Raw genomic sequence first — 25,399 nt, 5'->3', positions numbered from 1 at the left:
TAAACCCAGAGAATGGACCCTGATAAACCAGAGACTGGACCCTGATAAACCAGAGACTGGACCCTGATAAACCCAGAGACTGGACCCTGATAAACCAGAGACTGGACCCTGATAAACCCAGAGACTGGACCCTGATAAACCCAGAGACTGGACCCTGATAAACCCAGAGACTGGACCCCGATAAACCCAGAGACTGGACCCTGATAAACCCAGAGACTGGACCCTGATAAACCCAGAGACTGGACCCTGATAAACCAGAGACTGGACCCTGATAAACCCAGAGACTGGACCCTGATAAACCCAGAGACTGGACCCTGATAAACCCAGAGACTGGACCCTGATAAACCCAGAGACTGAACCCTGATAAACCAGAGACTGGACCCTGATAAACCCAGAGACTGGACCCTGATAAACCCAGAGACTGGACCCTGATAAACCAGAGACTGGACCCTGATAAACCCAGAGACTGGACCCTGATAAACCAGAGACTGGACCTTGATAAACCCAGAGACTGGACCCTGATAAACCAGAGACTGGACCCTGATAAACCCAGAGACTGGACCCTGATAAACCAGAGACTGGACCCTGTTAAACCAGAGACTGGACCCTGATAAACCCAGAGACTGGACCCTTATAAACCAGAGACTGGACCCTGATAAACCCAGAGACTGGACCCTTATAAACCAGAGACTGGACCCTGATAAACCCAGAGACTGGACCCTGATAAACCCAGAGACTGGACCCTGATAAACCCAGAGACTGGACCCTGATAAACCCAGAGACTGGACCCTGATAAACCCAGAGACTGGACCCTGATAAACCCAGAGACTGGACCCTGATAAACCAGAGACTGGACCCTGATAAACCCAGAGACTGGACCCTGATAAACCAGAGACTGGACCCTGATAAACCAGAGACTGGACCCTGATAAACCCAGAGACTGGACCCTGATAAACCAGAGACTGGACCCTGATAAACCCAGAGACTGGACCCTGATAAACCAGAGACTGGACCCTGATAAACCCAGAGACTGGACCCTGATAAACCAGAGACTGGACCCTGATAAACCCAGAGACTGGACCCTGATAAACCAGAGACTGGACCTCTCCAGCTGTGATTGATGATATCAGTCATGTGTGTTGGATCAGTAGCATTGGTGTTAGCATCCTGGCTAACAGTTCCCTCATTTAGAGCTGAAAAGCATGACAAGCTTTTATTGTGTTTGGGTGTTAAAATTATTTTTCTGTGCTGCTTTTAAACAAGTCAAATCTGTTTTTCATGTTTTCAACAATATTCACCCTCTTCTGCCTTTGTTTGGCCATTTTTTTCAGTTTTGCCAGTTTTTTTTGTCATTTTTTAACCCATTTTGGCACCTTTCACCCACTTTAGCTGTTCTTTTATTGTTTTTTTTTGCCACATTGTATTCACTTTGGACCCCTTTTTGCAGCTTTTAACCTTGTCTTTGCTACATTTTTCCACATGTAACCCATAGTAACCACCTCTTTTCACACTTCTAACCAATTTCTGCCATGTTTAACCCATTTTTTTACCTATTTCTCAATTTTCGCCCATTTTTGAATTTGGCAGATTTTTTTTCATCAATTTTAACCCACGTTTGCCAGCTTTGGACCACCTTTGCTGTTGTTTGGCCTTTTTTGTCCAAATTTCCCACTTTAAAAAAATAAATCACTAAAATTTATAACCTGTTTTGCCACTTTTTTCCCAATTATGCCACGTCAACCTGCTTTCCACAATTATTCAGTTCTGCTCAGTCTCCATCTAGATTGTTAACGTGACCAGTAAAAAGGTAATTCTGTTGTAATGGGATTACATTTCTAAGAAGGCCTCATTTTACCAAAGCACAGATAATTACAACTATTTTTTGTCACTCTGCTTTGTGCTAAAACCTTTAGAATGTCTCATCCAAATTTCTCCTAATAACTTGGTCCTGGTTCCTCAGCATTAAAATCCAGTCGGACTGCAGGGTTTCGTTAAAGTCTGTTGGTTCAGTCCTGGATGATCTGACCTACCTGTGCAGAGTACGGACTCAAAAGGAGACCCAGTCAGTCCGGTCCGACCACGGCCATCCTCTGTTCTCAGAGTGTCGGACGCTCCCACTGGGACATAAAATCCACCTCCAGGACAAAAAGACGAGAAAGTCTCGTGTTCCCGTTGGCATCGTCCTTTTAAAAGAATAAACTGTGAGCTTGTTTCATGGTCATTTAAAACACGGTGCTGCAAAGCAGATTTACAGACGTAACAGAGGAAACCTCATGAAATATCTCTACCTTTCATAAAATATCTATTTTTCAGCTTTTTATGTGTGTTTTGTTTTTGTTTTACGTTGCATGAAATGTTTTCAGCCCTTCAGGGCCACCGTACATGCTCTATCAGCTCTATAACAGCTGACTCAGAATCAGTGCAGAGCTGAAGAGAAGAAAACTGCAGCTGTCGGAAGAATGCGGCGTAGAAAAATGTCTGCTATTCCCACAGAGACATTTCATACTCTGAGAGTTTTTGACATTAATAGAAACCACAAAAATACACTTCATGAAGAGTTTTGTTCAATAAAAGTGTTTATCTCAGTGACTCTCAGCTCTGACCACAGACCCGGTCTTTGTCTGGTCCTCACAGAGACCCTCTTTGTCCTGCAAAGAACAAAACCCTCTCTGTCTCCAAAGAAAAAAAAAAAACTTCATTTCTGTCAAACTTCACATGTTTGGAGTTGTGTGATTTTTTATTTCAGGGTTTGTTTTTCAGCACAGAAATCCAGGAGGAGAGAGGGGAGCAGGTTTATGTGAGAGCAGGTGAGACGATGCTGCCATCTAGTGGACGTTTGCAGCTGCAGGAAGGCTAGACTGAGAGGATTGGTACCCCAGATCTTCTGCAGCTACACTGGCTCCCGGTCAGCTCTAAGATTCTACTCCTGACCTTCAAGGCCATCCATAACCTCGCCCCTCCGTACCTTTCTGACCTCCTTCACCCCCTCTCACACTCTCAGGTCTTCCTCCTCCCTCCACCTCACTCTTCCACCCGCCCGCCTGACCACCATGGGCTCCAGAGCCTTTAGTCGCTCTGCTCCTAGACTTTGAAACTCCCTCCCTCCAGACATCCGTAATATTAACTCTCTCTCCACTTTTGAATCCCGTCTCAAAACCCATCTTTTCAAACTGGCACATTCTGTTTGACTGATTTGTTTTAAGCCAACCTACTCTGTTTCATTCATTGTTTTAGCTGATTACTAACTTGTGTATCTTTCGTAGACTAATTTGTTTTTCTTGTTTTAACCTTTTCTTGTAAGGTGACCCTGAGTGCTTTGAAAAGCGCCTATAAATAAAATGCATTATTCTCTAAAAGCGTGACCCCTAGGGCCTTCAGCGGCTGTCTGGTCTGGAACAATGCATTTCTTTTTAGCCAAACATTAAATACTGCAGCAAAGAAACTCTGACAATGACCCAACTGTAGTGGTGTATTAGGGCCGTTTTAGAGAATTAACTACATAAAAATTAGGAGGAGCTGTTATTTTCAAGGACAGCGTGCAAATTTTGAGACTAAACAGTGATGGATTTACTCGATCAGTGATCTTCAAACTTTTTTCGCCCAAGGCGACCTAAGGTTAAGCCAAAAACTCAAGGAACACCATATTTAAATCGATACAAAATGTATCTAAAATCTTCCGTGAGCCTAAAGAGATAAATATTTTAAATCAAAAACTACTGAAGTAACAGTTAACTCTTAGCTGAACATCGCTGTTGACAGTTAGGGGGATTTTAAACAAATCAAAGATCGTGTATTTCATGTGTGGGATGTCTATTTTCTAGTGTGGTACTGAAACATCCATACTTAATTTTTAAACCCCAGCCCGGATCCAGCCCCGTCCCAGTCCGGATCCAGTCCTGTCCCAGTCCGGATCCAGTCCTGTCCCAGTCCGCATCCAGCCCCGTCCCAGTCCGGATCCAGTCCTGTCCCAGTCTGTGGATGTCTGGCTCTGGTTTAGAGAGGGAGAGCAGCTGCAGGAGGCGGACATGTGACCTACCATACAGGAAGAAGAAGAAGAAATGAGTCAGAGATTTCTCCTCTGTACTTGACACTCAAATCAGACAAAAACATCAGTAAAACAACAGCAACAGGACCTCCTCGGCCACCGTCGTCATGCCGTGCTGTCGCTTTCTGTGTCAGTATGAAACCGCCAAACTGGTCCGGATCCAGAGTGTCCGTCTGGGGTCTTTAAAGTGGGGTCTGAACGGATTCATCCTGCTGCTCATCTGGTGAGTTTGGCCAACAAAGACCCGCTAAAACCCCGGGTTGGACGAGGCTGCACGCGCTCTGCTGACTAACGGCGCATTCTGACGTAAACCACGTTAACGGAACCTGTAGATCCACAGATAAAGGAGCTTTTCATGGGAGTTTTCTTTAACCTCCTAAGACCCTGCATGCACATACGAGGACATTACACTCCGGCTAACTGACTACACAGTAGTCATTTCTACTGTCAGAAACGTTGGAAAATTGTCTGCACTGTCTGTAGAGGTTAGAGTTCTTCATTTAAAATACTGGGAGAATTTGAAATCACTTTTTAGGAATTTTGATTGATAATTTTGGGACTATATCTTGGAAATTTTCCTGAATTTTCATAGAAAATTTGAGAGACTTCTGTATCTTTGAGAGCATCACTGGAAGTGTTTTTTACTTGTTTGAGTATTTTCATGAAAATTCTGGATTTGTTTTTGGATGTTTTGGGGATTTTTAAAAACATTTCATCCATTTTGTGTTAATTTAGAAAATGTATTTGTATTTCTGGGGAAATTTTATTTAACCTGTTTGGGGAAACTTTACTTTAAAATGTGCAGGAATGCTCATGGAAACCTGGGACATTTAGTTTTTAATTTGGGGCATTTGATGGTGAATTGGGAAGCGGGGTATCCTTTGAAATTTCTAGAATCTAATGGAATTTTCAGGAAGTTTGTCGGCATATTTTGGGGTTTTCCATAATTTTTCATGGAATCTTTAGGACTATATTGGTACGTTTTGGGGAATTTGCTTTGAGAATGTTTTCAGGAATGTAAATACAACTTTTCATTAAAATTGAGGCACTTCTGTATCTTTGAGAGCATCACTGGAAGTGTTTTTTACTTGTTTGAGTATTTTCATGAAAATTCTGGATTTGTTTTTGGATGTTTTGGGGATTTTTAAAAACATTTCATCCATTTTGTGTTAATTTAGAAAATGTATTTGTATTTCTGGGGAAATTTTATTTAACCTGTTTGGGGAAACTTTACTTTAAAATGTGCAGGAATGCTCATGGAAACCTGGGACATTTAGTTTTTAATTTGGGGCATTTGATGGTGAATTGGGAAGCGGGGTATCCTTTGAAATTTCTAGAATCTAATGGAATTTTCAGGAAGTTTGTCGGCATATTTTGGGGTTTTCCATAATTTTTCATGGAATCTTTAGGACTATATTGGTACGTTTTGGGGAATTTGCTTTGAGAATGTTTTCAGGAATGTAAATACAACTTTTCATTAAAATTGAGGCTTCGTGATAAAGTTTCATTGAAAAATTAGGGGATTATTTAAAGAAATTTAGGGGTGTTAATTATGTCTGGTTTTTAAAGTGTGAGGCGGGCCTCCCCTGGGGGGGCGCCACAGAGCTTCAGGGGAAGCATGAAACCATAAACCTGAAAAAAGGTGATTTATAGTGATTTATAGTTACTACAGGGACTACGCTTTAGAGCAGTGTTACTCAACCAAAGAGCCACAATCTAAGGGAGGAAAAGAGGCAAAAACAGATTGAAGTAGCATTAAAAATAGGTTAAAGGTGGCAAAATGGTCAAAAAACAGCAAAAAATGGGTGACAAGGGGCGAAAATGGGGAGAAATCATGGAAAAATGTCAAAAAGTAGCAGAAATGGGTGAGAAGTGATAAAAATGAGTGGAAAGTGACTAAAATGGGCAAAAAGCAGTCAAGAGTGGCAAAAATGGGCAAAAAAGAGGAAACAAGTGGTATGTAATGGCAAAGGGTAGTTTAAATGGACAGAAAGTGGCAAAAAAAATTGTGACAAAATGGGAAAAATGGGAAAAATGGGCAAAAAGAAGAGGCAAAAATTGGGGAAAAGGAAACAAGTGGTATTTAATGGCAAAAGGTAGCTTAAATGGACAAAAAGTTGCAAGAAATGTTTGGAAAAAAAGGGCAAAAGTGGCAAAAGACGTTGCAAAAAAATTGGGGGAAAAAGGGATATCTAATGATGAAAGGTAGATTAAACGGGCAAAAAGGTGAAAAAGGGCAAAAATGGGATAAAGTGGAAAAAATGGAGAGAAGTGGCAAAAAGATGTTGTAAAATGGCCAAAAAAATATGAAAAAGGGTATTTAATGGCATTATAACTGAATAAGAGGGAAAGGCAGATGTTTAAGGACCGTTGCAAACAAAAATATCCAAAACACATTAATTTTAAAAATCTGTAAAGATTAGACGTAAATGTTTGAAATGTTGTTGTTGGGTTTTTTTTTTCCAATTTCAGTCCTTTTTGTGGGTGGGGGTCCACCGGTTGAATCGTTTCTTTTTAGGGGAGGCTCACTCTCACACACTTTGAAAACTCCTGAATTCTGGGAAACTTTACAAAAATATATTTTATAGATTTTCACAGTGAAAGCTGAGCTTTTAAACTTGTGATGCCCAAATTATCCCAAATAAGTGGGAGAAAATAAAAATGCATTCCAAACAAAAGCTCAGGTCTCAGGAGGTTAATTTTCATGATGATAAAACGCTCCGAGGTTTTTATAGTTGAATAAAATTAGAATTAGAAATCATTTAAAACTAAAATAGAGACAAGGACTTACAACTTTGAAATTAAAACACTTACTAAAACTTTACAAAACTAGCTAAAATTAAATCAAATCAGAGAGAAAATCTCAGCCATGTAGACCCAGACCATGGTAATTTAAATCACCTGATCTGATAGAGGAAGTTACACACTGGTACATTTTAGACCCTGAGATGTAGGGGAGACTGGGGACAGTTGCAACAAGGGACAATCAGAAACATAGAGTGATGACACTCACTGTGCACATGCTCAGTTAGACTCTCTGCCCACCAAGAAGATATTGAGTATCTGGTCCTGCTTGTATCAAGACAAAGCTGTTTTGGGGGTATGAGAGTAGCTTTGTTCCTGAGCTGTATTTTTGTCATACCTTCCTGATCTTTGTATGAATTAATCCAAACTTCCCATGTTTGAGTCATTGTTTTGTTGACTATTCAGTGACATGGTTAGCATGCACCTTTTTGATATTTATTTATTTATTTATATGTAATTTTTGAGTCTTATTTTTTATTTTTGTATTTATCTTTATTTGTATTTATTTGTTTGTGTACAGTGCTTAACAAATGTATTAGACCACCACCCAAAGTAAGGTTTATGCCACAGCTAACCTAAATTAACAGCACTGGTAAAAATTAGTAAAACCAAAACCATTACCCACGCTGATGAAATATGAAATATGAGCAGGGAGTTTCTTTGTTTGTTTGTATGTGTACAAGATAACTTGAGAACGGAAAGGCAGATCTTCACCAAACTTTCAGGGAATATTGGGATAGTGACAGGGAAGAATCGATTAGATTTTGGTGATGATCCGCGCACCCGTTCGGTTTTTCTCGGACTTCGAGATTTTGAACACCATAGTAATCAATGGGAGCGCAAGTTCCTCGGTGGCGCTGCTTAGGCGTGGGTCTGCCGCCTCAGACGGCCATTCTAGTTTTTAATGTTTCTGCAATGGTTAATACACCAATATGTAGAAGCTCTTTAACCCAAATGATATTTTTAATGCTAAAATGTAATTATTATTGTTATCCATGAATTTTCAAATTTAGTGATTTACAAAAAAACTGAAAAAATAGAAAAGCACATTATTATTTCTTTTTTAAGATTTCTTTTTAGGCTTTTTCATGCCTTTATTTGATAGAGGAAGGACAGTGGATAGATTGGGAAATAATAATGTATAATTATGTAACATTACAACGCATTAAGCAAATGCTCTGAACTATTTCTTGAGTAAACCACTGGCGGAGTGACACAGTGCAGCAGCCATGCCTGGAGTGTAGTTCCGGCTTTGCATTTAGCTCTAAGACATCTCCGTCTCGTAACGTTTCATGATTATTTCATAGCGTGGTGAATGTGCAGGTCACAACTTGTCCACCAGTGCGTTTTGGAGTTGTTGGATTGTGTATTTGATAAGTTTGATGAGGGAAAGCCGGAATACCGTCTGCTTACATTGAGTTGGCACAGCAGGTCCAAACTCGGCAGCGGCCGATCTAAAAACAGCTTGCACCGACAACTGAAGGTAACGAACCTATTACTAAGACTATAGGAATTATGGCAATGGACGAATTTGCCAAAATGTTGAAGTATCCTTTTAAGCACTGTAAATATTTTTTGTATTTTTTGATTTATTTATTATCCATTTATATTTATTTTTTTGTCTTTCATTTTTGAATTTTATTCATTTATTTTTGTTTATATTTTTACTGTTATTTATTTATTTTTTTAAATTTTGGCAGGTTTGGTCCTCCATACATGAGCTCTGATGAAGGACAAATGTTTGAATCCACAGCAACCAAAGTCCCTGACAGCAGTTCTGGATAATTTTAGTGATAAAAATCAGAATGAATCAGCCTCTCTCTGTCTAAACTCATACTCATCATTTACCGTCTTTTTTGATGAGTATTAAAGTGTTAAAGTTGGTGAACCTCAGTCTGACCGTTGGGTCGTCTTTATTCTGCAGCATCATGATGTTGTGGAACAGGAAGTACCAGGAGTTTGATCTGGTCGTGAGCTCCGTCACCACCAAGGTTAAGGGCGTGGCTCAGACTCAGCTGCCCGGGATTGGAGACGTGGTCTGGGACGTGGTGGACTACAGCGGACCCTCACAGGTCAGCCCTTCAGGTTCTATTTTTTTTCGTACCCAGGATAAAGAGGAGCATTTAAACAGGTTTTTATTTTCTGTCTTTTAGGATAAAAACTCGTTCTTCGTGGTGACCAACGTCATCGTGACCAAGAATCAGAAACAGGGGAAATGTCCTGAGGTTCTTCACCTTTATCAGAAATATAAACCCTTTCAGAGACGCTGTTGTCTACAACAGTGATATAATAGATGATGATGAAGTTCAGATATGAGCTAACCCTGTCGTTTTCTTCAGGCTCCTCTTAAAGACCGAACGTGCCGCTCTGATAAAGACTGTGAGAAAGGATCCTGGGATCAGCTCAGCCATGGTAACATTTCCTCTTTACATCCACACTTAAAGACACAAAACCTGCAGACTCATCCTGATTGTACAGCACTTTAGAGGATTTCTTTGTTTTTGAGCATTCAGATACTGTGGTGATCTTTAGTGTTTTGTCTAGACTCCCCTCTATGTGGACTAAAACAGTCTGATACCTGATAGCTCAGTCTTAATCTGGATGTGGAGTCTGGTGGTTCCCAGTGGTGTGATCTTAGTTTAAGCTGTAGGTGTCATCTGGATTCTGAAAGTCTCTCCAGGTCCAGGTCTCACTGTAACTGTATAAACTTCTTAACTACAACCAGCATATTAAACACAGGAACCCTGAAGTCAGACCCAGTCTGGCTGGAGTCCACATGACAGACCCAGACGTCTGTTTTTACACTCAGAGGAGGAATTTATCAGGACTGTGCTGCAGATTAACCCTCTCCTGTCTGCTATGTTAGATTCAGGTGATAGCTGAGCTCACGTTTCTGTAACCATGGATTTGAACCGCAGACGCTCAGACGTGTTTGCGTTTCTCTGCAGGGGTTCAGACCGGATCCTGTGTGAGGTTTGATGTTCTGAAGAAAACCTGTGAAGTTTCTGCGTGGTGTCCAGTCGAAACGAAGACCAAGCCTCCGAGGTGAGGCGTTCACTGTCAGGTTTCTGTGTGAGATCTTAGAACATAGACTTCACGCTCAGATGGAAGAGCGAGCGACTGAAAGGTGAGGCTGTAGTCCTCAGTGCATCGATGTTTGGTACATGTCCCCCCCTGTCTCTAACCATACTTCCTTTCTCTCTTCAGCTGTCCTATCCAATAAATGCAAAAGGCCCTAAAGTAATCTTAAAAAAAACTTTAAGCCAGGGGTGCAACTAGCGGCCTGCGGGCCACATTCGGCCCCTTCCTCACTCACTGTGGCCCATGAGTCGATCTCAAATATCAATGATTTGTAAATATAAAGAAAAAAGGAAAAAAAAATCTAATCTTTATTGAAAACATGAAAATACAAACATGCATCATAACCTTTGATTAGGATAAATGTTTATCCCTTTATAACAGTGGTGTCAGACTCAATCACAGAAGAGGCCGGATTCTAGATTAAGGTCTGACCTGAGGACCGAAAAGGGTTCAACCAAACTGTCAACCTCATTTTCCGCCGTAATAAACTATGGGGGAACAGACTAGCACTGATGATAAATGAGTTTGAGATTTAAAAGTCAAAATGATCAGTTAAAAAGCTCAGAATCTGAGATAAAAAGTCAAACTTATTAGTTCAAAAGGTCAAAACACAAGATATTAAAATAATGCTTTTAAAAGGCAAATATATAAAAAAAGGTAAGTCAAAATCATGTTTTTAAGGCAAAATATTAGATATTAAAATTTAAAATGGTGCACCTAAAAGGTCAAAAAATGAGACGAAGGTGTAAATAATAAAGTGAAAAGGTCAAAATATTAGATGAAAAGTCAAAATTATGAATTTAAAAGGTTGAAATATGAGATAAAAAGCCAATATAATAAATTGAAAAGGTCAAAATATGAGATTATAAGTGAAAAAAAAATGGACAAAGTCAAAATATGTGATAAAAACCCATAATTATTAGATAAAGTTAAAATTTTAAGCTAAAAAGGTCAAAATATGAGACAAAAAGTCAAAATAATAGATGTAAAAGGTCAAAATTTGAGATAAAAAGTCAAAATAATAAATGTAAAAGGTCAAAATATGAGATAAAAAGTCAAAATGATGAATGTTAAAGGTCAAAATATAAGACCAAAAGTCAAAATAATAAATGTAAAAGGCCAAATTTAAAATAACGGTCAAATAACAGATTAATGTCATAATTGTAAAATGCAAAATTGAAAATATGAAATGAAAACAAATGAATTTCTTTTTCCACATATTTTTATATCGTTATTTTTACCCTTTACTCTTTTCACATTTTTTATGAATTAAGGATGTTTGATATCATCAAGGTTAATTTTACATTTTTATATGGGAGGAAATCTGCAGGCCTCATGTTTTAGGGCCAGTTGTGATAAGAATATGTACCATGGGCCAGATTTGGCCCCCTGGCCTTGAGTTTGACACCCCTGCTTTATAAGGTACAAAAAAAATCTTAACTGGCCATATTAAGTCCTGTAAAATACATTTTTCTCTTTAACTAAATGTAGAATATTTACTTATTTAACCAATAAGCTGCTAAGCAATGAGAACCCTCTCTCTGAACAGGAGAAACTAAGAGGTCTTTATAATAAAAAAGTATATATACATATATATATATATATATATATGTATATATATATATACATATGTATATATATATATACATACATATATATATATATATACAGTTGAAACCAGAAGTTTACCTACACTACATAAAAAGGCACATGAATTTTTTTTTTCTCACTGTCTAACATTAAATCAGATTAAACTTTTCCTGTTTTTGGTCAACTAGGATTACCAAAATTATTTCTATTTGCTAAATGCCAGAATAATGAGAGAGATCATTTTTTAGACAATTTTTTTATTATTTTCTTGAGAGTCAGAAGTTTACATACATTTCATTAGTATTTGGTAGCATTGCCTTTAAACTGTATGACTTGGGTCAAATGTTTTGGATATGCTTCCACAAGCTTCTCACAATAGTTTGCAGGAATTTTGGCCCATTCCTCCTGGCAGAACTGGTGTAACTGAGCCAAGTTTGTAGGCCGCCTTGCTCGCACATGCCTTTTCAGCTCTGCCCATAAATTTTCAGTGGGATTGAGATCAGGGCTTTGTGATGGCCACTCCAAAACATTGACTTTGTTATCCTTAAGCCACTTTGTAACCAGTTTGGCAGTATGCTTAGGGTCATTGTCCATTTGGAAAACCCATTTGCGCCCAAGCTTTAACTTCCTGGCTGATGTCTTGAGATGTTGCTTCAGTATTTCCACATAATGTTCTTTCCTCATGATGCCATCTGTTTTGTGAAGTGCACCAGTCCCTCCTGCAGCAAAACAACCCCACAACATGATGCTGCCACCCCCATGTTTCACAGTTGGGATGGTGTTCTCAGGCTTGCAAGCTTCCCCCTTTTTTCTCCAAATGTAACGATGGTCATTATGGCCAAAAAGTTCAATTTTAGTTTCGTCAGACCACAGAACATGTCTCCAAAATTTAAGGTCTTTGTCCCTGTGTGCATTTGCAAACTGTAATCTGGCTTTTTCATGTTTCTTTTGGAGTAATGGCTTCTTCCTGGGAAAGTGGCCTTTCAGCCCATGTGGGTACAGGACTCGTTTGACTGTTGATAATGACACACTCTTACCAGCTTCAGCCAGCATCTTCACAAGGTCTTTTGCTTTTGTTCTTGGGTTGAGATGAACTTTTCGGACCAAAGCTCGTTCATCTCTGGGACACAGAACCCGTCTCCTTCCTGAGCGGTATGATGGCTGGACATTCCCATGGTGTTTATACTTGCGTATAATTGTTTGAACAGATGAACGTGGCACCTTCAGGCATCTGGAAATTGCACCCAAGGATGAACCAGACTTGTGCAAGTCCACAATTCTCTTCCTGATATCTTGGCTGATTTCTTTTGATTTTCCCATGATGTTACACGAAGAAGCAGTGTGTTTCAGGTGTGCCTTAAAATACATCCACAGGTGTGCCTCTGATTAACTCAAATGTTGTCAATAAACCTATCAGAGGCTTCCAAAGACATGACATCATCATCTGGGCTTTCCCAAATTGTTTAAAGGTATAGTAATCTTAGTGTATGTAAACTTCTGACTTTAAAGAAAGTAATAAAAATTGTCTAAAAAAATCCTTTTCTCATTATTCTGGCATTTAGCAAATAGAAATAATTTTGGTAATCCTAAAAAACAGGAAAAGTTTAATCTGATTTAATGTTAGACGGTGAGAGAAAAAAAAGTTTATGTGCCTTTTTATATAGTGTATGTAAACTTCTGGTTTCAACTGTATATATATATATATATATATATATATATACACACACACATCAGTATGGTTATGGTTTAAATGAGTTTGGAAATATCTGCAAATATCATTCAAGTGTCACTGCTGACCATTTTTCTTATTTGGCCCCCTCTGAGAGGGTCCCAGGAGACCCCCCCCCCCCCCCCCCCACCCACAGGCAGCCCTGGTGCCAGCTTTTATTAGTGAGTATTTTTTTAACTTCAGGACTGTTTGATATTTTCTGTCTCTAACACAGACCAGCTCTGCTGGCAGCAGCTGAAAACTTCACCGTCCTCATCAAGAACAACATCAGATTTCCTGCCTTCAACTTCATCAGGTGAGAGTTTATGAAAATATCTTTACACAATAAAAATCCAAATAATTTTAATACAGGGAATTTGCATTGATAAAAATATTAAGATGCTTGAAACTGAAATAGATTATTGTAGAAAAATATCATAACAAAGTATAAAAAGTATAAAATACAATACAAATATCACAAAAGTATGCACAAAGGTGTACAAGGAGAAACTGTGCAGATGTGCAGGTTTATTAGTTAAAGGGTTAAAGTGTAATTTTATTCTAAAGGAGTATAAACACACAAGCGCAGTTTCCTGACCGTAGGCGGTGAAACCACAGCTGTGTAGCAGCAGCTAGGACTCATGGGAAGAATGTTTTTAAGGTTATTTTCATGAACGGTTTTGCAGCTGCTAAGAGAGAAAGTTTAGACCCATCCTCTGGGTCTATTCTTGTTTGCTGTTCTTTTTTCTTTGCTTCTAGATTAGATTAAGAAGTTTTCTTCTCACTTTCTTGCTCAAAGACCTTTTCCCATTTTTTAATCTAACTTTATCCTGCAGAAAATGACCCCAGCATTCTACACATTCTACTTATTTCCCTGTTATCTAATTATGTTAGGGCAGAGACATGGAGAGCTTCTGTTAGAAACTGCTGATTTAGTGGTTTGTAGTTTTTCATCATATCAGTCCATTTGCAGAGAAACTCTTCCCCTCTGTTGTGATGCATATATTTATGTATTAAGGAGATTTTTGTGTGTTTGCTGCAGGAGGAACATCCTTCCCAACATGAACGACGCCTACCTGAGGACCTGTACCAGGACGGACGACTCGCTGTGTCCCATCTTCAGACTCGGAGACATCGTCAGAGACGCCGGGGAAAAGTTCTCTGAGATGGCTGTGGAGGTGAGAAAACAGGAGACAGAGACTGAACAGCAGTGAGTCTGGTTAGAAGGTCCCTGGTTGGCTTCCCGGTCAGGGCTTTTCTGTGCGGAGGTTGCATGTCCTCCATGTGCACGCGTGGGTTCTCTCCAGGTACTCCGGCTTCCTCCCACCGCCAAAAACATGCTTGTTAGATTAATTGGTGACTCTAAATTGCCCGTAGGTGTGAGTGTGTCTGGTTGTCTCTCTCTGTCAGCCCTGCGATTGACTGCCGACCAGTCCAGGGTGTACCCCGCCTCTCGCCCAATCACTGCTGAGATAGGCTCCAGCCCCCCGTGACCCCGAATGGGATAAGCGGCATAGTAAATGGATGGATGTATTTTCAGAGTACTGAATGCAAAGTCTAAACTATTATTTATCTGGTTATCAGTGCTCACTCTATGCCAATGGTTTTTAGAAATATCAATTTTTATGCATTGTTATTTTTTTATGCAAAATGCACGAGCAAGTACAGTGGGGGGTCAGGAAGCAGGGCTTTTTAGGCCTTGACCTTTGACCTCACTAAAAAGCATTGCAAAAAACACTGAATTTAATGAGAACAAATACAAGTCAGTGGTCAGATTTCTCCAGAATGACCTTTAAAATTTAAATCAAATAAAGAGGAATCTGAGGATGAAGCAACCTGTTTACTCTTCACATCAACTTTCTCTTTTTAAAATCTCTTTCGTCAGAAACTTTTGTCCTCAGACAGATCAGGAAAAGATGAAATGAAACCGAAATAAAGAGGAAGTCCTGCCACAGAACACTTTCTTTGTGTAGAAAAAAAGAGAAGGGCATTGTTGCTTTAAAAACAATCAGGAAGAATTCTGTATTGTTCTGAGAGATAATCAGAATAAAAATCCGCTTTATGAGCAGGAAATGATAACCACCGCCTCATTAACTGAAATGCATTTTTTAAATCATTAATCCAGGAAATGAGACTCTGCTGGAACGTCAACAACATCCTGATGCTTTTACTTTGGAGCTTTAACTAGGGCAACCAATGAATAAATTCTGTTAATAACAGAGCATTTAAAATTTAATTCTGCTGCTTAGACATACATAAAAATCTGTATTGCACCACTCAGTATTGTTGCATGCACAGTATGTCTGAGCTACTGTAGCTCCATCAGGATATTCAGCTAGACTCGTGGCTATGACTGTGGTAGAACTGATTTATTCTCAGGAGCATGCCTGCTGTCGCCTCATGCTCCCTTAGAGCCAGGTACTCAGGACCTTCTTCCTGTTTCAGGTAAGCAGTAAACATAAACTTGACAGCTCTCTGCATTTGGAGCATGATCTATGCCAGACATTTTCAAAGTGTGAGGTGGGCCTCCCCTGGGGGGCGCCACAGAGCTTCAGGGGAGGTGTGGAACCATAAACCTGAAAAAAGGTGATTTGGTTTGCTAACCTCTCCTGTGCATGGAGCAAAATGGATAGACTTATAGTTACTATAGGGACTCTGCTATAGAGCAGTGTTATTCAACCAAAGAACAAAATTGGTGAAAAATACCTTTGCAAGAGCCACAATCTAAGAGGTGAAAAGTGGCAAAAACAGCTTGAAGTAGCAATAAAAATAGGTTAAATGTGGCAAGAATGGTCTAAAAGCAGCAAAAAAAGGGCAAAAATGGGGAAAAAACATGGAAAAATTGTCAGAAAGTAGCAGAAATGGGTGAGAAGTGACAAAAAATGAGTGGATAGTGACTATAATTGGCAAAAAGCAGGCCAGAGTGGCAACAATGGGCAAAAAACAGAGGAAACAAGTGGTATGTAATGGCAAAGGGTAGTTTAAATGGGCAAAAAGTGGCAAAAAAAAGTGAAAAATGGTGAAATGGGAAAAAATGGCAAAAAGAAGAGGCAAAAATTGGGAAAAAAGGAAACAAGTGGTATTTATTGGCAAAGGGTAGCATAAATAGACAAAAAGTTGCAAAAATTATTTAAAAAAAGGGCAAAAATGGCATAAAAGTGTCAAAATTGGGAAAAAGTGGAAAAATGTTGTTGTAGAATGGCCAAAAAAATAAAATGAAAAAGGGGTATTTAATGGCATTATAACTGAATAAGAAGGAAAGGCAGATGTTTAAGGACATTTGCAAACCAAAATATCCAAAATATAATAATGTTAGAAATGTTTAAAGATTAGACGTAAATGTTTGAAATGTTGTTTTTTTTTTTTTTCCAGTTTCAATCCTTTTTGTGGGTGGGGGTCCACCGAATGAATAATTTCTTTTTAGGGGAGGCTCACTTTCACACACTTTGAAAACCCCTTGCTCTATGCTTCACTGTTGGTGCAGATACATGCACGTTCTCCATGGTGATATCTGAAGACTGCAGCGCTGCTTCGCTTTAATGCAACTCTGACTCCTGGGTCCAATGCTGCGTCCCATTTACAGCAGAGGTCTGATGTCGGCGCTAGGAGCAATATCAAACCTGAGTTCAGGGCATATTTGTGATGGAATATCTGACAACTCAGAATTTCTGAGTTCTGAGATTAACTAAAATGTACCAAAAGCTAAGGATGGAGGCTATGGAGCATGCTCAGAACACCTTGTCCAGTTTGGGTCTGACTGAGGGGAATATATGCAAAAGAAAAAACAGCTCCATCTGCATTATTTTTATTTTTTATCTAAATTAATTCAACCAGGAAAACCTGAGATAAAAAATCTCAGTCCTGACTGAGACAGGCAACAGCAGAATCACAGAGTAACAGACATAAAGCAGGATTTCAGTCAGACTAACGTGTTCACATCGGTTTTTAAATCCAGTTTTAACAATAATTCAGCTGTTTTCTTACTCACTGTTAACCAGAAAGCAGATTTCTATCTTCCTGTGAGGTTTTGTGGTTCTTGATGCATTTCTTCTGTGACCACAGGGTGGCGTCATTGGCATCCTGATAAAGTGGGACTGTAACCTGGACCACCTGATGAAGCGCTGCCTCCCTCGATACTCCTTCAGACGGCTGGACGAGAAAGAGAGCAACAGGACGCTCTACCCCGGGCTGAACTTCAGGTTAGAGGAAGAAACGTGATTTTAGAGATGGGACGGCAGAGAGAGGGGAACAGGTGATTTTAGAGATGGGACGGCAGAGAGAGGGGAACAGGTGATTTTAGAGATGGGACGGCAGAGAGAGGGGAACAGATGATTTTAGAGATGGGACGGCAGAGAGAGGGGAACAGGTGATTTTAGAGATGGGACGGCAGAGAGAGGGGAACAGGTGATTTTAGAGATGGGACGGCAGAGAGAGGGGAACAGATGATTTTAGAGATGGGACGGCAGAGAGAGGGGAACAGGTGATTTTAGAGATGGGACGGCAGAGAGAGGGGAACAGGTGATTTTAGAGATGGGACGGCAGAGAAAGGGGAACAGGTGATTGTAGAGATGGGACGGTAGAGAGAGGGGAACAGATGATTTTAGAGATGGGACGGCAGAGAGAGGGGAACAGGTGATTTTAGAGATGGGACGGCAGAGAGAGGGGAACAGATGATTTTAGAGATGGGACGGTAGGTAGAGGAGGAAACAGAGAGAGGAACATGATTTTAGAGACATGGGTGGGCAAAAATGGGCATAGAGTGACAAACTGTAGTGGAGATGGTTTAAAGTGGCCTACAATTGGAAAATATGGCAAAAATGGTCAAAAGTGGCAAAATTAAATGTTTAAAATAGGAAAGTTTAAAAATAGTTGTGAAAAATGGTCAAAAAGTGGAAAAAGTAGGTGAAAATTGTGGATTTCCAAGGGGCCATTCTCTGGGTTTATCAGGGTCCGTTCTCTGGGTTTATCAGGGTCCGTTCTCTGGGTTTATCAGGGTCCATTCTCTGGGTTTATCAGGGTCCATTCTGTGGGTTTATCAGGGGCCATTCTCTGGGTTTATCAGGGGCCATTCTCTGGGTTTATCAGGGTCCGTTCTCTGGGTTTATCAGGGTCCATTCTCTGGGTTTATCAGGGTCCATTCTGTGGGTTTATCAGGGGCCATTCTCTGGGTTTATCAGGGGCCATTCTCTGGTTTATCAGGGGTCCATTGTGACACTGTGTGCCAGAAGGGTCTGACATATGAAAAGTATTATATGTGTTATAGTCATCAAAGTTTTCCTGATTTGTGTGCTATGAAGCTTCAGTGATTTTATCACTGATCATTTCTCCTGATCAGGTTTGCTAAATACAACACAGTGAACGGAGTGGAAGAGCGAACGCTCTACAAAGCCTTCGGGATCAGGTTTGATGTCATGGTGTTTGGACAGGTGAGGACTTCATTTCACTCTTATTTAGTGCCTTTAAAATAACGTGTTCATTTACATTTATGATTCATAGAATAAAAAACACTGTGATCTGAAACGTCTGCAGATCAATCCCACTGATCCCCAACCCTCCACCATCCTCTCTGGCTCTGTAGATTTTATGAAAACCCTCCACTAAAAATCTCTTAGTTTTTATTATTTTATAGATCCAGAGATTGACAGCGAAGCTTTCAGCTAGATTTTATAACTCAACATTAATTCAGAACATTGCAGTTTGTTCAGCATGAGCTCTGTTTGACATTCCTCACATTAATCATGCAGTGATTTAGTGATGTACCTTTATAAGTTTAATTTATTCAACACCATCTATCAATGCTAAATGCAGCGGTGTCAAACTCAATCACAGCAGGGGCCGAAATCTGAATTTAGGTCTAACCTGAGGGCCGAACAGGGTCAAGATTTACCCGAGAACTGTCAACTGTGTTTTCACAGGTAATGAATTAAAGGGGAAATTAAACAGTGATGATAAATGATTTTAAGACTTCTAAAAAAAAAAGTCAAAATCATTACATATCACAGCATTAATGTTACTGTGTGTCCATGTCAAATAAATGCTAAATAAATACATAAATACATAAATAAATGAGTTTAAAGGCTCAAAATCTGAGATAGAAAGTCAACTTTGTGAGTCCTGAAGGTCAAAATACCAAATAAATTTCAAAATCATGTTTTTAAAAGGCAAATATATGAGATAGAGAGTTAAAATCAAGAGTTTAAAAGGTCAAAATAGAAGATAAAATTCAAAATTGTGACTCTAAACGGTCAAAATATGAGATGAAATTCTCAATCAGAGTTTAAAAATTGAAAGTATGTGATTAAATGTCAACGTTAGGAGTTTAAAAGGTCAAGATTTGATTTAAAATGAAAAATTGTAAATCTAAAAGGTCACAATATGAGAGAAAAACGTCAAAATTATGAATTTTAAATGTCAAAATATGAAAAAAAGTCAAAATCCTTTGTTTTAGTCATAATCTTGGGATGCAAAATGTAAATATAAAATGAAAACACAAATTAATTTCTTTCCCTCATTCCTGACTTTTTATCTAATCATTTCTACTCTCTACTTTTTCAGATTTTTATAACTTAACAAGGATTTTTTTTTTTTTTAAATCTTGGAGGTTAAATTTACATTTCTATACTGGAGGAAATCTGCAGACCTCATTCTGGTTATGATCTTGTGGGCCGCATAAAAATGCACCGTGGGCCACATTTGGCCCTCGGGCCTTGAGTTTGACACCCGTGACTAAATGGAAAATCCGCCTGTTAACCTTTAAAGTTCTGAAAAATGAAATATAAAAATGAACAAACCTGAAACAGTTTGAAAAGTGCACACTGCCCCCTAGTGGGCTTCAGAGGGAATCTAAAAGTTTAAGATCATCTCAACAATCGTCTGAAAAATGGTCATGTGGAGCTGATGCTACTATTAGATATTTAATGCTCTTATTAAATTTTAAAGAATCCAGTATTCAAAGACATAAATGTGTATTACTTTATTTTATCCTGCAGAGTAAAAACAGTGAAGTCAATGACCAGTACTAGTGTAGCGGGCTCAGTCTGTTAACAGTCATCTTTCTAAACCTGGCGTTATCCGCAGTAATGCCGTTGGGAGGAAATCAGATTCATGATGAATAAAATAACTTTGATTAAAGATGCACAAGTCCTCTTTTCACTCTCTCTTTGCTGTTTTGCACTCATCAACATTTAAACAAACACATGAGAGTCTGATTTTTGTTTTCCAGGCGGGAAAGTTCAGCTTCATCCAGCTCATCATCTACATCGGATCAACGCTGTCCTACTACGCTCTGGTGAGAGCTGACAGACACACAAACGTACCGTTTTAAACCCACACTCCTCAAATGTCTGGAAGATTTCAGGACAGGCTTTTTTTTTCTATACAATGGCTATGAGATACAAAAATACAGTTTTTCCTGGTTTTCCAGCCCAGATTTAATTGTGTGTTTTGACTGCACCTACACACACACACACACACACACCCACACCCACACACACACCCACACACCCACACACACACACACACACCAGACTCAGACATCCATAGAAAACACCCAAAATAGTTTTAGTTGAAATATTTAATTCCACTGGCCTACAGTCACTGAATATCCGATCAGCTCAAACAAGGTAATTATGTCCCACAATGCCTCTCTGCAAACATTGAAAAATGGCAAAATTTGGTAAAATTATTTTGTGTGCAAATATTTTTACCTCTGAATGACAGAATTACACAGGAATTAACAGGATTTCTTATTTCTGTATTCCAGTGGCAGTAGAATGAAAATAAATGGTTTTAATGGTGGTCAATAAGGCCTAAAAGGGCTAAGGAGGGAGAGTGGGAGTTTTTTGTCTACACAGTTGAAAATTCTGTCAACATAGTGTGAACAATGAGATTTTAAAAATTCTTTTAAAAAAGAACATCTTTATCAAATATCATTCTTAGCATTATAACTGCCAAAGTAAGAGCAAAAAATACAATTAAAAAGCCCTAAAAGGGCTCTAGGAGGGCCAGAGGGTTAGAAACACATTTTTACTCCCTGGCTTTCAGCTCTGCTTGAGAATTTGGCTTTTTATCCTTTCTGTTTTTATTGATCCATTTGTGTCCTCCAGTTTTCACTTTGGTCCTACTACTGTGAGGTGGGGCTTTATGCCATAGAGGAGGAGGCTGGGGTGGAGGAGGTGAAGCTTTATGCTATAAAGGAGGAGGCTGGGGTGGAGGAGGTGAAGCTTTATGCTATAAAGGAGGAAGCTGGGGTGGAGGAGGTGAAGCTTTATGCTATGAATGAGGAGGCTGGGTTGGAGGAGCTGAAGCTTTATGCTATGAAGGAGGAGGCTGGGGTGGAGGAGGTGAAGCTTTGTGTTATAAAAGAGGAGGCTGGGGTGGAGGAGCTGAAGCTTTGTGTTATAAAAGAGGAGGCTGGGGTGGAGGAGGTGAAGCTTTGTGTTATAAAAGAGGAAGCTGGGGTGGAGGAGGTGAAGCTTTGTGTTATAAAAGAGGAGGCTGGGGTGGAGTAGCTGAAGCTTTGTGTTATAAAAGAGGAGGCTGGGGTGGAGGAGGTAAAGCTTTGGTCTATAAAGGGGGAGGCTGGGGTGGAGGAGGTAAAGCTTTGGTCTATAAAGGAGGAGGCTGGGGTGGAGGAGGTGGATCTTTGCCAGCAGTAGCAGCAGTTTGGTGCATCAGCATTAATGCAAGCAGAGATTAGTGAGATGTACATCATATTTAAATGGACCACTGTGTTGAGAGAAGAGCTGTGATTGGCTGTGGGAGCAGGGAGGCTACGATTGGGATCAGCTGGCCATCAGCTGATCCCGGGTGGGCGTATGACTTCAATGTCTTTCTCAATTAAGATTCATTTAAGTGGCTCTGCACATTTTTTAGGAAACAAACAAACTCAATTAAAAAAAACCCAGAAATTTCTAAGACAGTAAAGACCAAAATTAGTGGAAAACTAAACTCAGTTTTTTTTAGTTTAAAACGTCAAAAATTAAAGAGACAAAAGGAGAATTTTTTGATTTATAAAGTTGAAATTAATGATAGCCCAAACTCAATATTTTGGAGTTTAAACACTTGAAAATTTATGAGATCAAACTTAAAATTTTCTAATTTAAATATTTTTTTTTTCAGATGTTTGAGAACTAATTTGAAAAGTTTTGAACCTTAACTTCATAAAATTTAAAGTTCACATTTCAAGTGTCTGTGTGTGATCCTCCAGACGACCATACTGATCGATTGGCTGATTGGAACGAGCTGTTATTCTGCAGAACAAAACTACTCAGAGAAAAAGGTTGAGTCAGTGCAGGACAAACAGAAGGTGAGTCTCTTCTTTTTCTAATGACTTTAAATGAAAATAAAAGACAACCATGAAAAAGGAAAATTGAGTCTATAAAGACTGCTGCATGTTTGAGCTGCAATATCTAAATGATGTTAAAACATCAATCTTTATCAGCAGTTATCTGATATTAAGAATGAAATGTAAAAATCAAATATTTAGTTGTATTTCACTGCAACGTGTCGTCTCTGCCTGTTTCAGTGCATCCTCTGCGTTTCCTACGTGGATGAAAACAACATCCGTCTGGTGAAGAGATCCCAGAAGAAAAGTTTACAGGACATCAGACCCTGGTCTGTTGAGCCCCGGAAGGTAAACCTGAAACAGTAGAACATGCAGGAATGATCCGTTTTATCTGCCAGTAAAAACTGAGGGAATAGATTTAGGATTTCTTTTTTAAAAATGCATATAAAGTGAAATTTGTCATGTCTTTTTCTTGCTAGGAGGATGTGGGACACCTGCAGGCCGTCCTCTCCCTCCTGCAGATGGATCCAGAATCTCTGCCTCTCCTTGAAAACAAACCTGAGGTGAACCCCAGACCGCGTCGTCCCTCCTGGTGTAGATGCGACTGCTGCTCCCCGTCCTCGCTCCCTCACGAGGAGCTCTGCTGCCGGAGGAGCGCCGGCGCCTGCATCGCCTCGTCCCCTCTGTTTGAGCAACTCGTGCTGCGTCGCCCCCTACTGGAGGCCGTCCTTCTGTACAGGGACCCTCTGACGCCGCCCTCTGATCAGGCTCAGACCGCCGCCCTGCGTCACTGCGCCTACAGACAGTACATCAGCTGGAGGTTTGGGGTCCCGCCTGCAGACACTCACCCCGCCATCCCGAGCTGCTGTGTGTGGAGGATCAGAGACGAGTACCCCAGCCCGGACGGACAATATGGCGGCTTCAGACCGACGAGGACGGCGACCATGCAGGCGTGTGCTAACGGAGAGCTGTGAGAGGGGAGTTTAAGAGTGACGCACTAACAGATTTCTGTTTAATGGGCCTTATAAAACCAAAGACTTATGAATAACCTCACTGTTAACCTGACTTCTTTTTGGCTCTAGGAGAAGCAGAGCTCTGCCTGTGAGCATCTGAGCGAGGATAAGGACTCCCTCACTGTGTGAGAGATAAGAAGAAGAGACTGGTATCTGAGAGGATGTTCTGATTCAGCTGTGTACAACAATAAATGCCCAACTCCTCCAGACTGAAGAAGCTCCATGTCTGCCTGTTGTTGCTGATGAGTTAGATAGCAGGGTTAGCTCTAACGTTGTATGTTTGTTTGTTTTGTTCCTGTCACATCACGGTTGATGCTTTGCATGCAACTTTAAGCTAAGATATTAAGGATGTGAGGTGGCTCACTCTTCATCAATTTTCATGCTGTAAAACAATGCAATGCATGCATTTAGCCTGAAATTACACATCCCACAAATCACTGACAATTAAACCCATCAGCAACAAATTTTGTTGACAATGTTGACGATTCGTTGCAGTCAGTAACATCACTCCCTGCCCAGATGTTCACACAGTCCGGTACAGCAGAGGGCGCTAGCTGGTGTGCAAAGACTTTAGAAGAGGAAACCATGGCCAAGTCTCCAACAATGACCCTCTTCCTCCCTCCACATCTACAGAGCAGCTCTGAGGATGAAATGTTCCTGTGCTGCAGGGATATGGTGCTTTAGTGGAAATTCAACATGTTCAGGACTTTACAGCTCCACTCACCAACGACCCTGTACAGGTGGACCATGCCACTCCTGTCAGTGTTCAAGCCTCCACTCAGGTACCTCATTGCCTTTTTGATCGGACCGTTTTTAACACCTCGTGTCCTCTTACACACACCGCTGGTGTCTTAAGATCCATGAATCCAGCCCTCCAGTATCCATGCACTGAAGTGCCTTTCCTCTCGAATAGATAGAAGCCTGATAGAAACTACTGCAGCCATGGGAGAGAGGCTAATTCTGTCAGTTTTTGCCATGCAGTGGGACAAAATATTGTAATACTGTATTGCAACAAACGGGAACGATGTTGGCCTGCCAGAACAGCTGAACCAGTAATGCCTGCACACTAGCTTCCTATATCAGCTAACTACCTTCTAATTATTCCTTCTAACTTTTCAGGTAAAGGTGTAAAAACACACTAACTGATAAATCTGATGGTTTGTTCCAGTCTATCTAGAAATCGCTCACACAGCGGTTTGTTTCTGATGGTGTTAACCTGCAGACTGGAGTGTGAACAGAGCCGAGGGTCTTCACAGATGGATTATCTGATGGAGCTGGGGGATGAAGGGTTAATGGATGGATGGGTTTACAGATGGATGGAGGATGGACGGATTAAACGCCTGGATGGATGGATGGGTCACTGTACCTACAGGACAAATGTGTTTACCACAAACACACATGAGAATCAGGTGTCAGACAGCAGCGATTCAATCTCCTGCACTGAAAAAGACTGGATTAAAGGAGAAGCATGCATGTCTCCACTGCTCTCATTCTTCAGCAGAAATGGGAATAATTGAGTAAAAAGTGACACTCTGGATAGTTCTCAGCTGTTAAAGTTGCTGCAGCTTTAAAATGTCGTCACAGATCTGTGTATCCGTGTTTTTGTACTAAAATGCTACAGAGATACTCATCCATGTTTGTGTTTATTTCACCGTTATTTATCCAGGTTAGTCCCAGAGATCTCCTAAGGGCAGGGCTTCTCAACCTTTTCAGCCCGCAACCCCCAAAATAAAGGTGCCAGAGACCGGGGACCCCCACTGTACCTGAAGGTGGCTGAACATGCACGTTCAAGAACAGTCATGTGCAGACAAGGCCGTCCATAAGGGGGGAAAAATGGGAGAGCTTTATGGGGCCCAGCCAAACTGGGGACC

General features: G+C 40.2%; 1 protein-coding gene across 5 annotated transcripts; it reads left to right on the top strand.

Moving 5' to 3' along the window:
• The first annotated feature begins 4,045 nt into the window (after positions 1 to 4,045).
• p2rx7 (purinergic receptor P2X, ligand-gated ion channel, 7) lies at positions 4,046 to 25,106 on the top strand. Of its 5 annotated transcripts, none has more exons than XR_005991941.1 (14): positions 4,046 to 4,268; positions 8,775 to 8,922; positions 9,004 to 9,075; positions 9,190 to 9,262; positions 9,799 to 9,895; positions 13,465 to 13,545; positions 14,272 to 14,407; positions 17,292 to 17,428; positions 18,565 to 18,655; positions 20,452 to 20,517; positions 22,438 to 22,536; positions 22,756 to 22,863; positions 22,995 to 23,787; positions 24,024 to 25,106. XR_005991941.1 is itself a non-coding variant. In XM_041788478.1 (14 exons), exons 1-13 carry the CDS (start codon positions 4,153 to 4,155, stop codon positions 23,487 to 23,489), a joined length of 1,719 nt encoding a protein of 572 aa, XP_041644412.1. In that variant the 5' UTR covers positions 4,046 to 4,152; the 3' UTR covers positions 23,490 to 23,492; positions 23,598 to 25,106. The 5 variants fall into 5 exon arrangements, 2 of the variants coding, with proteins under 2 accessions (XP_041644412.1, XP_041644411.1); XR_005991943.1 differs by having other exon boundaries at positions 22,995 to 24,310; positions 24,751 to 25,106; XR_005991942.1 differs by having other exon boundaries at positions 22,995 to 24,310; positions 24,697 to 25,106.
• The last annotated feature ends 293 nt before the right edge of the window (positions 25,107 to 25,399 follow it).

This window comes from Cheilinus undulatus, linkage group 5 (genome assembly GCF_018320785.1).
Source record: "Cheilinus undulatus linkage group 5, ASM1832078v1, whole genome shotgun sequence".
Classification (NCBI taxonomy): domain Eukaryota; kingdom Metazoa; phylum Chordata; class Actinopteri; order Labriformes; family Labridae; genus Cheilinus; species Cheilinus undulatus.
The sequence above is the reverse complement of the archived record's forward strand: the minus strand, read 5'-3'. Positions and strand labels throughout refer to the sequence as shown.